Source organism: Tasmannia lanceolata, unplaced genomic scaffold (genome assembly GCF_043159265.1).
Source record: "Tasmannia lanceolata isolate RefF3 unplaced genomic scaffold, GAP_Taslan_0.1 ptg000025l, whole genome shotgun sequence".
Classification (NCBI taxonomy): Eukaryota; Viridiplantae; Streptophyta; class Magnoliopsida; order Canellales; family Winteraceae; genus Tasmannia; species Tasmannia lanceolata.
In genome coordinates, this window is record NW_027518702.1 from 9637115 (window position 1) to 9650398 (window position 13284).

The following is a 13284-nucleotide window of genomic DNA, read 5'->3' on the forward strand; positions in this document are numbered from 1 at the left end:
TGGCTGCACAAACTCAGCTTCTCTTATAGTTTTTTAATCGGTTGATGGTTTTTTGGGAACTCTAATAACCTTTGATTGCTGTCTAAATAATAAAAGACAAGATGAGTATGTGGAATTATCAAAACACGCTCCTAACCTCCGACCATTAGAGAGATTGTACATTATGGAAAACTCGATAGATCAGAGGGTTAGGATCATCTTATAGAGATGATTCACTGGGTACAACCTATTTATGTTGCGGCCGAACAAATGAACGGTTTTGATCATTGAATAAAGTGGGCCCGCTGTAGTTTGGAAAATAATGGACTTGACGCCCACATACCATATAATATCTCATCTCTACAAAAGCAGGTTTCGTACTGGATTTTGCACCATGGGCCCAGGTGTGAAGTCCATCCTTGCTAGATGGCTCTAACCCTTCAATTTGTGGCCACTAAACCGGGCCTTAAGCCTATATTTGGATTGCTGGAATCAGGAATTGGAATCGACATCATATTCCAATTCCTATTCTGATTCTCAATTAAGCATCATGAAACAAAATTAAAATTAAAATTTTAATTAAAAATTAAAACAAAAGCTATGTTCTGACTGATGCGGAAATAGAATACCACCTCGCCCTGGTGTCAATTCTGCCAGGTTATTATTCCCTTCATTTCTTAATCAAACTGCCGGAATTGGGCAGATTGGAAGAGTCACGTTATGAAAACAGGTTGTATGTTACGTGCCTAATTGGCCGTAATGCAAATAAACAAGAAAAAAGATACAAAAAGAAGGAAAAGAGGTTGATTCAAGGCAACCGGACCTCCTAAGGGTTCAATTCAAGAGGAACCATAACTCTCCTAAAAACAAAGTTTCCATTGCTGTAAATTTAGGGGTGCAACTTGGGTCAGGTGGGTTGTGCTTTTGGTAAAAAATTAATGGGAATCAACCCGAACCCGACCCAATTTTAAGGTAAAAGCTCAACCCGAATTCCCAAAAGTTGACCTGAGTTGCACCCCTATGTAAATTTCTCTTCATACTCATTTCATTAAAACTCAAACTTAAATACAAGCATAAAGGTAGTTTTACCGAACACCAGGTCACAACAGGTACTTTATTTTAGGGCACAAAAGGTGATTTAAAAACAAAAAAAAAACATGGCGCATTATGACGGTTGATTTGATTTCTCCTGTTTATATGGTGGTCGGCCGTGTGGCATGTGAAGCCCAAAAATACCGTGGGACCCACATTGTCTGGGTTATCTAAACTGTTCATTGGTTGGGCCCTGATGTTGATAGGGTTTGCGAGAATATATTCTCCATAGGATTATCCTAACCCCCTAGTTGTGGAGGTTTAAAATTGATGGCAGAATATAAAGGCCTCGACAGATCAGATCGTTAGGAGCATCCTATGGAGAAGATTTTTTGATCACACCCTATCTAATGCAAGGGCCCAACGAATGACTGGTTTAGATCACCCAAGTAATATGGGACCCACTGTATTTTTGGGCTGCACAGCCGGCCACCATATCAATTGTCCTGTTATCATATCATTTTCTAGAGATTTTATATGGTGTGTGGCCGTATAATCCAATATTTTTCAAATAGTACTATATGGTCCACTCCATAGGATGATCCAAACTGTCCATTTGATGGGCCACAATGTAAATAGGTTGTGCCCAAAAAATCATTTCCATAAATGATCTAGCCCTCCTATCTATTGAGGAACTGCTTATAATGGAAACCTCTATGGATCGGAGGTTTGGGATCATTCCCAATGGAAATGATTTTTAGAATGATCCAAACCATTCATTTAATGGGTCCCGATGGAAATGATTTTTGGCCACAACATTGCGACCCATTAAATGAACGGTTTGGATCATCCTAAAAATCATTTCCATTGGGAATGATACCAACCCTCCGATCTATAGAGGTTTCCATCATAAGCAGTTCCTCAATAGATCGGACAGCTAGGATTATGGGTGGTCATTCGGTTATAATCGAACCGAATCACCCAAAATTTCATAACCGAAAAAAAATCGGCTAGTTGAAAATGGGAACCGAAAACCTAACCGATTTTAGCTATAACCGAACCTAACCGAAATAGAATATCTAGTTCGGTTAGTCAGTTAGTTCTGGTATAACCGAATCAGGTGTTTTTTGCAAAAAAAAACCTGGAATCTAACAGGGACTTGGGAAAAAACATATGTACGCAGACTATGCGCTAATGCAGTTTTTGCAGGACTTTATTACCCTCCATTACAGGCCCCACATGGCCTACATCTAACACTAAATAGTAAGTTTAGTAACAGCCTATGCATTCAATCAATTTAGAATAGTTATAAGTTAGAACTAGAAGAGCAGTAGATTACTAGATTTTGCAGGACTTTATTACACCTGCGCTGCTGCACGGGCATGATGCATGGACTATTTAGAAGAGCAGTAGACCAGTAGACAATAGTATTGTAGTATTGCCCGGTTGCCCCCTATCAGTAAGACACTAATAGTAACAGCCCCTATCTGCCTATGCTTTAAATCAATCCATTCAGCCTAGGATCACCTTATGGAAATGATCTTTTGGGCACAACCTATTTGGACGGTTTGGATCATAGTTGTCGGAAACTCCTTGGGCAGGTGGGAAATCCGTTTCCCCTAAAACGCGTTTGTCACGGCCATAAAATGCGGGAAACACGTTTCAGAAACGTTTCCGAAACATGATTAAAAAAAAATTGGAGAAATATTTTTCGTGTTTAAATTTACAAAACCACATATTTCGTGTTTTTCTTGTGTTTCATGTGTGTATTTTCTATGTGTTTCGCGTTTCTGAAATGCTTCTAATGTGTTTCGCGTTTCTGAAGACGTTACTCATACGATTTCCTATCGTTTTCTCATTTTCCCCTATTTTATTTTATTTTTCATGCATTTCCCGTTTCGTTTTCCGGATTCGTTTCCCACCCTGGTAACTGTGGTTTGGATCATCCTAAAACTCTAATTTCCAAAGAACAATGGTCTCTCTTATCCAAGAAAGCCAATCCACGACCCTCCACGTGGCCTCCAGTGGTGTCTCTCTAAGTAGCACTGTTGGTGTCCCACAAAATCAACAAGCCCAATCTAACAGTATCCGGATCCAAACCGATCCGGACCCTCCATGTCCGCCCATTTACCTTTCCACGGATCTACATATAGGTCCCACCACCTGTTAAACTTAAACATCACTATTTAGAGCCGTTCTCCAACGGTCATATTTGTTCAATTCCAGATTCAAATATGACCGTTGTAGGGTCCCCTATTAATTACAAAATTACCAGTCCAACATTACAAAATCCAGAGTACTTTTCAGGCGTTTCTCAACTGCTCAAATACCTCTCACACACCTCATTTTCTCCCAACAACAACTACAGAACCACAAATCAAGCTCACAAACTCTCACTTACTAGCTTTTTTTTCCATTTTCATTTATATTTATCTCTCAATTTTGTTTTCTCTCTCAGTAATGGCAGATTCAAAAGATACCCACATTGTGGAAATCCCCATTGATGAAGAACATCAACAAAGAAAGCTTTCCAATGGCATTTCTGTAATTCAACACCACCCATTAATGGAAATCTCCCAAAGCCCAGGCCATCTCTTACTCCTAAAACTCTGGCAAAGAGAAGAAGAAATATTTGCCCGTAAAATCGCCTTAAAAGAAACCCAACTAGACAACATCAAACGCGAAGTTTTTCAATTATGTTGTTTCTTTTTCGCATTCCATGGAATTTTTTTTACTCTTCTTTTCATATCCTCATTCCATAGAGAAGAACCCACTTGCCAAAAATGGTGGGTACCTTCTTTTTTATCTTTATCTACTTCTATTGTTATTATTTGTTTTGTTCAGTTAAAGCTTTTCAGGTATGTTAAAGTTTTGAGTCAGTTGAATAGGGAGAGGAGTGATAATAGAGCACTTGTGAGGTGTATTCAAGAATTGAGAATGAAAGGGGCAAGTTTCGATCTTTCTAAAGAGCCACAGACTGTGAGGAGGATGAAGAGTTCTAGTGTTGAAATCAAATGGAAGCCTCTCAAATGGTGTTCTCAGAATCTCGTTACAATCTGTCTTGTTTGCTTTGTGGGTATGGTTTTTCCTGCTTGTAAATTTATCCTCTGTGGTTGATGAATGACCCTTATAAGGCGTGTTCAGGACCCTTTCAAGGTAAGCTCTAAGAACTCTTGGATCAATAATGAAATTAATATTGTTGGGGGTAAAATTCAGAACCCAGTGAGAGGCCAAAATGTGGCACGAGGTTCAAAGGCTGGTTAGGGTAAAAGGGTAATTTCACCGCCCTTCTAGAAACCTTAGAAACCAACCTCTAGGACATGGAAATTCAACTTTCCTTAAATGCCTCAAAGACTCTAGTCTATAAAAGGAGGACCAAATTTGGAGGTACGTAACACACAAGTCACATCACTCCTCACCAAGAACATGTCATATTGTTGACATATCTGACTTAAGCATAGGAGAGTCGCCCGGAGTCCAACTCCAGCTCTCTTTCCGATATGTTTTTTTTTAGTGCAGATCATCCATCCAGGATCGGCTCAGCGCTGGAAAACTTCTGAGAGCCATTCCGGATCAATAATGAAATTAATATTGTTGGGGGTAAAATTTAGAACCCAATGAGAGGCAAAAACGTGGCACGAGGTTCAAAGGCTGGTTAGGGTAAAAGGGTAATTTCACCGCCCTTCCAGAAACCTTAGAAATCAACCTCTAGGACATGGAAAGACAACTTTCCTTAAATGCCTCAAAGACTCTAGTCTATAAAAGGAGGACCAAATTTGGAGGTACGTAACACACAAGTCACATCACTCTTCACCGAGAACATGTCATATTGTCGACATATCTGACTTAAGCATAGGAGAGTCGCCCGGAGTCCAACTCCAGCTCTCTTTCCGATATGTTTTTTTTGAGTGCAGATCATCCATCCAGGATCAGCTCAGCGCTGGACAACTTCTGAGAGCCATTCCGGATTTCAGCGGCAACAAATGTAAGGTTAAAAAAGAAATTTTCATGTTTTATTGGAAATAATTGGTTTTTTAGTCATGTTCTTGGGTATGATCTTCATATCCGTGGTTAAATTGGGTCCCATGTCTTTTCATATCTTTCATCAAGATTCTGAAATTCAAGTTAAAGATTTATTTTTTTAGGTCTGAAATTTCGGTTCTTGGATAGGTGGCAACTTTGATACCAGAATATTACAAACAGAGAGAAGCCATGTGTTCTTCAGGGCACCCTATCCTTACTTGTTGTTCATGTTTTTGTGTAGAGTTTGATGTTTTGATATCCTCTTTTTCCTTAGGATCTGAAACTTCAGTTCACAGATAAGATTCGATTGATATGGATTATCCAACAAGCCAATATAAAGGTCATTTATCCTTCAAATTGCTGAATAAGATTTTCTCAACTAAAAGTTTGATTGGAAACACCTTAACTGATACAACTTTTCGTTCTTTCTTATATTTTTCAGATATTTTAACTTCACAGACAGTTTGAATTGATATATGGGTGATTCAACAAACCAATTCAAAGGTTGTCTTCTGATTACTGAATAAGATTTGCTTAATTTAAAATCCATTTGATTGGAAACATCTGAACTGATACATCTTTTCTGTCTTTTTTTTTTCAGATATTGAATTTCAATTTCATCCTAATACCAACTTCAATGTGGATAGAGAATGAAAATCCTTGTGGGGGCGAATAGAGTCTGATGAAATCTAGTTATGGTGTCATGGATGGACTTTTTGCCTACATAAGGGACCAACTCCTCTTCCCATCATTTATTATTTTCTTTCAGATTATGACACTTCTTGTGCGCCAAAATCCTCGTGTAACCGGCAGGCGTAAAATCCAACCCAGAGATTAATGCATCCAGACCTTTTCAAGCTGGTTGGAAAATTTGAATTTCTGACATTCCTTTTTTTTCTTGTCTTTATTTGGCATTTTCTGTGTGTGTTAGATCACTACTTGTGCTCCAATTGGCTGTATTGAACATATAGTATAGTAAAGATATCGTTTTTTTTTATAATTTTGTCTTTATGTGTTTAGATCATTACTTCATTCATATGTATGTCACTATGCTCGGCAATAAGGATGTCCTTTTTTTTATTTTCGTTTCAACTCTAATCTTTTGTGTCCTATACAAATCATTTTCCTTTATATTTGAAACTAAACCCAAAACTAAATCCCATCAAAATTGGATAGTAATTGTGGTGTCTGAGAGGCTTTTCTGTTCAAACTGTCTGTAAGAAACCAAAACTATAGCTTTTCTGTTCAAACTGTCTGTAAGAAACCAAAACTATAAATCCCATCAAAATTGGATTTTAATTGTGGTGTGTGAGCTCTGTTCAAACTGTATGTAAGAAAACTAAGATCAATAGTATAAAGAAAAGATATCCATATTTCAGTCTAATCTTGTCTCCTATGCAAATTATAACCCCAAAACTATAAATCGCATCAAAATTGGATTGTAATTGTGGTGTGTGAGAGAGGCTTTTTTGTTGAAACTGGTATGTAAGAAAACTAAGATCAGCAGTATAAAGAAAAGATCCATATTAGCAATCCGTATAAAGAAAAGATCCATATTTCAATGGTCGGGGGGAAGCTCCTCGTAGTAAGCAATCTGCATTAGCTGAGATTTGGTTAATATAATTGTGGTGTGTGAGAGAGGCTTTTTTGTTGAAACTGGTATGTAAAGGAAACTAAGATCAGCAGTATAAAGAAAAGATCCATATTAGCAATCCGTATAAAAAGAAAAGATCCATATTTCAATGGTCAGGGGGAAGCTCCTCGTAGTAAGCAATCCGTATGTAAAGGAAACTAAGATCAGCAGTATAAAGAAAAGATCCATATTAGCAATCCGTATAAAAAGAAAAGATCCATATTTCAATGGTCAGGGGGAAGCTCCTCGTAGTAAGCAATCTGCATGAGCTGAGATTTTTATATTTCATTCTCCAAACTTCTTTGAAGGAGAAGTACAAAATCTTATGGATATTCTCCCAAAAACTCCCTGACTTTTTCTCTGCAGAAAGCCTTTGGGTTTGTTCTGTTATGTTTATAGGGTGTCATCTCCAAGGCTCGTCTTCGCTTCAAGAATTCACCACCAAATGCCGCTCAAGAGAGTAGGAATTTAGAGAAAAGGATGGAATGAGTTGGAGTTACCAAATACATTCTCCGCAGAGAAAAAAGTGCAGAAGTGCAGAGAAGGGGAGGTTAAGAACGTTGGTATGGATCTAATTCAGACCTGGTTAAATCATAATTCAGAACGTCGGTACCATGTTCCAACTCAAACATATGGTGCAAACAAGTTCCTCGAATCCCCTGCAAATTTGCAAATACGTGCAATCCAAGATTCATTGATAGACCTTCTTTTCTTTAAAATGGTGTCTGACATTGAACTCCTCATATGTTGACAAGCAATTTTTATTCATTTGAACTTCAAAAAAGATGTTTGTTTGGGTCAGGGCCTTGCTTTTTTCAGCCCATAGCCCAGGATCTCACGACCTTGACTTAGATGAAATGATATGCTATTCTAGAACTTGAGATAGACCACGATACTCTTCTTATTAGCACAAAAGCTTTCAAAGGAATTAGAATGATTCTTATAAGTAGTTATAACTCGCTCTAATATGTTTCTTTGGGATTGCAAGCACCAAAAAAAAAATCAGACTTTCTTAGTTTTTTAGAGCCTTATATAGGGCCTCAAACCTCCGCATCTATGACAAACCATTTGTGGGACTATTCCTAAAAGTTTTTCAAAGTTTTGGCGGACTTTGGATAACTTTAAAAAAAAAAAAGTATATTTCAGGGATTTGCGATTACAGATTATGTACGGTTTTTAAAATGTTTGTTTTGAAACTTGGTGGGCTCTCATATGGCTTTGTCTTGGTTTGAGTTTGTAAGGGGTAGTAATTTTGTATGAAACCTAGTGGGTGTTCGTCGGCTCCATTGTCATCAGGTCTCCAACTTCCTTGACCTTCCGGCACAGGCATGCATCAGCCTCATGCATGGTCTTACGACTCTACGGAGACTTGTTTTTAGTATGCGGAGATGTATTTTTGGTAAAAAGTTGCTCGAGCATGGTCACTACAACCCCCTTTGTGAGGAGACACTCCTTCTCACAAAGTTATGGGGCTATTTTGACGAGTTCCTTGGAGAGACTTACCTAGCGTTGTTTTGTTAACTAGATGACTTTAGGTTAAAATGTTGGATATTTGCTAAAGGTGGGCTTTTTAAGTAAAATTAATGCATTGAAAGCTATCACAGATTATTTGAGTTTGGAGACTAGAAGTCTAGAAGGCACTTTTTTTGAGAAAAAGATATCACGACATTCATAATTGGAGTCCCCTCAACTGACGACTATCGTGAGGTAAGATGAAACAAAACGCGCTATCAATAGATGCCCCTCTTTGGAAGTTGTCGCACGATGTCCATAATAAGTATTAGAAAACACAAGTATTTATATAAAATAAGTATTAGAAAATAAGTCAGTTAATATTAAGTATTTATATAAAATAATGAATATTTATATAAAAATATTAGAGCATATTAAGTATTAGAAAATAAGTCTCGTCACCGTGTGAAAAATACTTAGTTTCCCTTTTGATTATTTATAAATAGATATTTAACAAAGATATTTTATCATGTCTTTCAAGTAATCTGGGTAAGAAGATGGATGGATTCAACCAGAGTTTTCTTGACTATAATAGTTATGAAATTTTCAATCATCTGAAATTCTCTATAGATGAAAAAGCAGAAAGTTACAGTTAATCCCCTTCAATGCTTGTGTCTATGACAACGGTGAAGGCTTGACTTGAAAAGAAGATCATATGAACTCAACCTGACAATGATGAGCAAAAGTGAAACTATTTCTAGCGGTTCACACTCTAGTCATAAGGCCAAAATATCACCTTCAACCGAGTGAACGCCAAGCTTTGGTAAACGAATACTTGGTTCCATAGATGAAATGATCTGTTATAGTCCATGATGAAAGATCGACTTGGAAACTATGTTTATACAGAACATAATTGAAACATGCGATGATCAAAGTCGTGTTATTGGTATGAAATGCGATTGATGGATATCAGGGACTTTTGGTTTGATACATACCGCATATACACACCCTCCAATCCTGTCATAATGTTAGAGGTATGAAATGAAATAAGGATCTATGAATTTTTACACTTGTTTTCTTTTCCATTTCCCCTTCCGTCTCCTATGTTATACCGACATATAGTATTGTGAAGTATATGTTCTTTGAACAACATTTTCTAGGAACATACTCTCTTATATCTTAGATCATAAGATTTTTCTATTAAGTATTAGAATTAAGAGATTATAAATCACCAATGTAAGAACAACTTCGGCTCCTGATCTGAGCATGGGATATAAGAGATTCATATAGTATTTATGGAGCATTAATTATGAGAGCTCCAACTGTTTCTGGTCAAGTCTTAGGAGAGAATTCTTGTCAGAACTATGTCGCTAGGGAGAAGTAGAAGAAAAATGTATTGGATCCTCGGGTTGCCACCCTCTTCAAGTGAATTTGTTGCGGGTTCCAGAGCATGTGTTCTAGAGATGTACTCCATCACATGACTTTGGGAGAGTGTTATCACGACTCTTAGAGTTCGCGCTCTCACCATTATCACTTGTTGTTGGGGATAAGTGCACTAGAATGACAATATGGACACATAGAGACTTGCCACATTCTTCAAAAAGCTCGTTGGGGATCTGATATGCAGCTAGATTCTTTAGGGATGAAGGTTGTTAACAAATGTGTGGCCCAGGTATGGCAACCCAGGGGGTGAATTGGATTTTCAAAAACTTTTGTTCTTTTCAAAGAGATTAATTAAAAATTAAAGCAAAGAACAAATTAAACAGTTAAGAACAAACAAGATCAACCATGATGCACAAGAGAAATAAAAAGAGAGAAAGAAGAAGTGCACCGGAAGATTTTATAATGGTTCGGATCAATACAATACTGGTCTACATCCATTCTCAACGATATCCCTTCCTCGAGCCTTCACTAAACCAGACTTCTTACAGGTGAAGGCCATACCGTTACAATGCTGAAGGTTGATCCAGTGTCTTCTCTCCAACTCTCGAAGCTTTCTCCTCAAGCTTCGTTCGAGGTTGATTCGGTGCCTCTTCACTTCCCCAGCTTTGTCCCCAAGCTCGTGATCAAGGTTTGACAAGGTGCCCTCTACCAAATTAACAAAGAAAATAATCCTCTCAAAGGAGGTTTATAAATGTAGCTCACTACAATGAATCTCTCAGGGATATACTAGTTAATTCCTATTCTAATCCCTCAAATATTCTCAAGTAGAGAGACAAGGGTTATTAGCACTCTAAAATATATTCGAATAAGTTGTAAGTGTGTTGCTTTTCAAGTGATTAAGAGGCTTAAGGCCCTTTATATAGGCCAAGGAACCCAAAACTACTCGTTATTGGGCTCCTAAAGACCAGTACGAACGCTTCCTACGGAGCTCCGTACTGGCCATTCTGTATTTTGGACAAATTGTCCCCACGGAGGTCGTACCAAGATTTCTATTTTGCGTAGTTAATTTGGAAATTTATACCCCATTTGTTTCTTATCGGATTTCGACGTTCTTGTGCTTCTCGAAAAGCTAAGGGAGTCTACTTTATGTTAATAATAATTTTACAATTACTTAAAAATTCTCTAAAGCCATTATCCATGAGATAATGACTTTTAGTCAATCAAGCAAGTTCCAATTTGGTTCTTTTTCCATTTTAAGCTCTCTTTTTCCCTAAGTGAGTTTAAGTGAGAGGGATTAGATTATGCAATCTAGTAATTAAGACTAGACTTGGATTTTCAACTTGGGTCTTCTTCACGTCTTCAAATCTTTATCTTCATGGATCTCCATTTTACTTTGGCTCCAATGATCTTCAACTTTCTTCAATCCCTATGATCCATGGTTCTTGACTTTGTACTTTTGATGATAATCTTCAACTTCAACACAAAACAATCAATACAACTAACTTACTTAAAACTCAACCAGTGTTTGGAATCATGAAAACATGACTAAGAAAATTGGCAAGGTTGAACCCTTGGGCTTACAAAGGTAATGGAGTGCTTGTGATGAAAGTCAATTTTTTCATTGAGATTAAAAGATAGACTGTGAAATGATTTTTTATTATTCAGTGCTGGGGCTAAAGATGAGGCCAAATTTATTGTTGGGAGCCAAATAGATAGGTTGTTTGGCTGTGAAGGTCTATTTAATCACTAAGAAGGAGCTCATGATAAAGGTCAAATTATCATCAAGAATGAAGGAGCTAACAACGAAGATCGGGGTTTTCACCAGAGGCCAAAAGGGTGATCGCAGGTGAAGGCTAGATTTTTCACCAAGCTAAAACTCAAGACGAAGGCATGACTATCATCAAGAGTTAAGGAGCTAACAACGAATGTAGGGGATGAGCAAGTTGATTGTAGGTGAAGGTTTAATTTGTTACCGAGCCATGACTCAAGGGTCTTATCATCACGAGTGAAGAAGCTAATTAACGATGAAGGTTCGGGTTTACATCGACAGCATTTAAGGTGAAGCTCATATTTTTCACTGAGCCAAAACTTAAGATGAAAACAAGATTATCATCAAGAGTGAAGGATCTTATGATGAAGTTAAAGGTTTTCATTAAGACTGAACAAATTGCTATCAACTCGGGACTAGAAGGGACGACCCAGGGCTAAAGTAGCGATTAACTCAGGGCTTGGGCTTGAAGAGTACGCTCAATGCCACAAATTACTTGCTTTGGAAATCTCAATTCCTACCATTATTTAGTTCACAGTTAACAAACCAACTTCTCCAAAAGCTTAAGTTGTTGGAGGAAGGCGGTATTTATCTTTTATACTTTAACACTCCCCCGCACGTGTGGCCCACTTGGCAAACACGTGGCACATGTGGTCCCACTTTGGGCCGACCATCGCATGTGGATTTTTGCTATCCAGGAGGTTTGAACTCGAGACCTTTGGCTCTGATACCATGTTAACTAACCAACTTCTCCAAAAGCTTAAGCTGTTGGAGGAAGGCAGTATTTATCTTTTATACTTTAACACACACCACCTCATGCATTATAATGAGGAATTTTTTTATTGTGCCCGATCGGGCATGCCCTTGGAAAAGGCTCCACCCTTGATATTTGATCCAACAGCAGCCTCCTTTTTCATCTTTTTAAGGCGCTGCTGTTGGATCAAATATCAAGGGCGGCCCTTTTTCACAAGGACATGCTTGATCGGGCACCATATAATTTCTCTATAATGAGATGCCTGATATTGAAGCATTCATTGTTTCTTCTTAATTTCATCAAACCAACATAAAAACAACACCTTAGACAGAGCCACTGTGCCCACCATATATCGTATAGCTGCCACATTGTATCAAGTAGGATCCAGAGGTAAAAAAAGGGTATAAAAAGGAAAGGGAAATGATTACAGCACAACTATATTTTGATACATGCGCTCATGTATCTTGTCTCTTAGGTGCTTTTTGGGAACTGTAATAACTAATAACCTTTTACAGCTCTTTAAATACTAAAAGACAAGATAAATGAGCGCATATTATCAAAACATGTTTGTGCTGAAATCCCCTAGTATTATAAAAAGAGTAGTCATAATACACTAGAGTGTCCAGCCCGGGGAAGAAAAGGGGCCGAATATATCACCTCCCCTGTATAAAAGTTCATAAGTAGTAATGCAGCACAACCATGTCTTGATAATTGTTCTAACTCATAGGGCACTGATAAATCGACCCCCATATATCTTAAATCAATTTAAGATATGGGTTTGATTTATCAGCCCATTTACTGTCTTTTATTATTTAAAGACATCAGAAGTTACTATAGTTCCCAAAAAAGCTCTCACAAGCTGATTTAAAAATAAAAGACAAGTTGAGTTTGTGCAGTTATTAACATATTACAGTGCTAGTTTGAATGGCCTTAGAAGTAGGCGTGCAACTCGGGTCGGGTCAACCCGACTCAACCCGAGGAACCCATTTCCCAACCTGAACCCGACCCGATTTCCAACCCGACGAGTGTCAACCCAACCTAACTCGAGGAACCTTTTTTTTTTCCCAGCCCGAACAGAACCTGACCTGAGTCCAACCCGACCCAACCCAAGTTTTTAAGCTTACAAAAAAAAAAAAAAAAACATTGGTTCCCCAAACCCTCAACATCAACCCGACCCGAACTCAACCCTGGTCGGGAAAACTCAAACTGACCCCAAACCCGACTCGACCCGGCTTTTTTTTTTCGGTCGAATCCGATAGG

At 38.0% G+C, this 13284-nt stretch overlaps 1 protein-coding gene across 2 annotated transcripts; it reads left to right on the forward strand.

Annotated features, from left to right (window-relative positions):
- The first annotated feature begins 3291 nt into the window (after positions 1-3291).
- LOC143858211 (uncharacterized) lies at positions 3292-6034 on the forward strand. Of its 2 annotated transcripts, XM_077368866.1 has the most exons (4): positions 3292-4793; positions 4868-5374; positions 5477-5538; positions 5636-6034. In XM_077368866.1, the coding sequence occupies exon 1, from the start codon at positions 3472-3474 to the stop codon at positions 4126-4128; it is 657 nt and encodes a 218-aa protein (XP_077224981.1). In that variant the 5' UTR covers positions 3292-3471; the 3' UTR covers positions 4129-4793; positions 4868-5374; positions 5477-5538; positions 5636-6034. The 2 variants fall into 2 exon arrangements, with proteins under 2 accessions (XP_077224981.1, XP_077224980.1); XM_077368865.1 differs by having other exon boundaries at positions 3292-5374.
- The last annotated feature ends 7250 nt before the right edge of the window (positions 6035-13284 follow it).

Bases quoted from the DNA above. Each gene is read 5' to 3' on its own strand.
- LOC143858211 (XM_077368865.1), top strand. From the start codon at position 3,472: ATGGCAGATTCAAAAGATACCCACATTGTGGAAATCCCCATTGATGAA.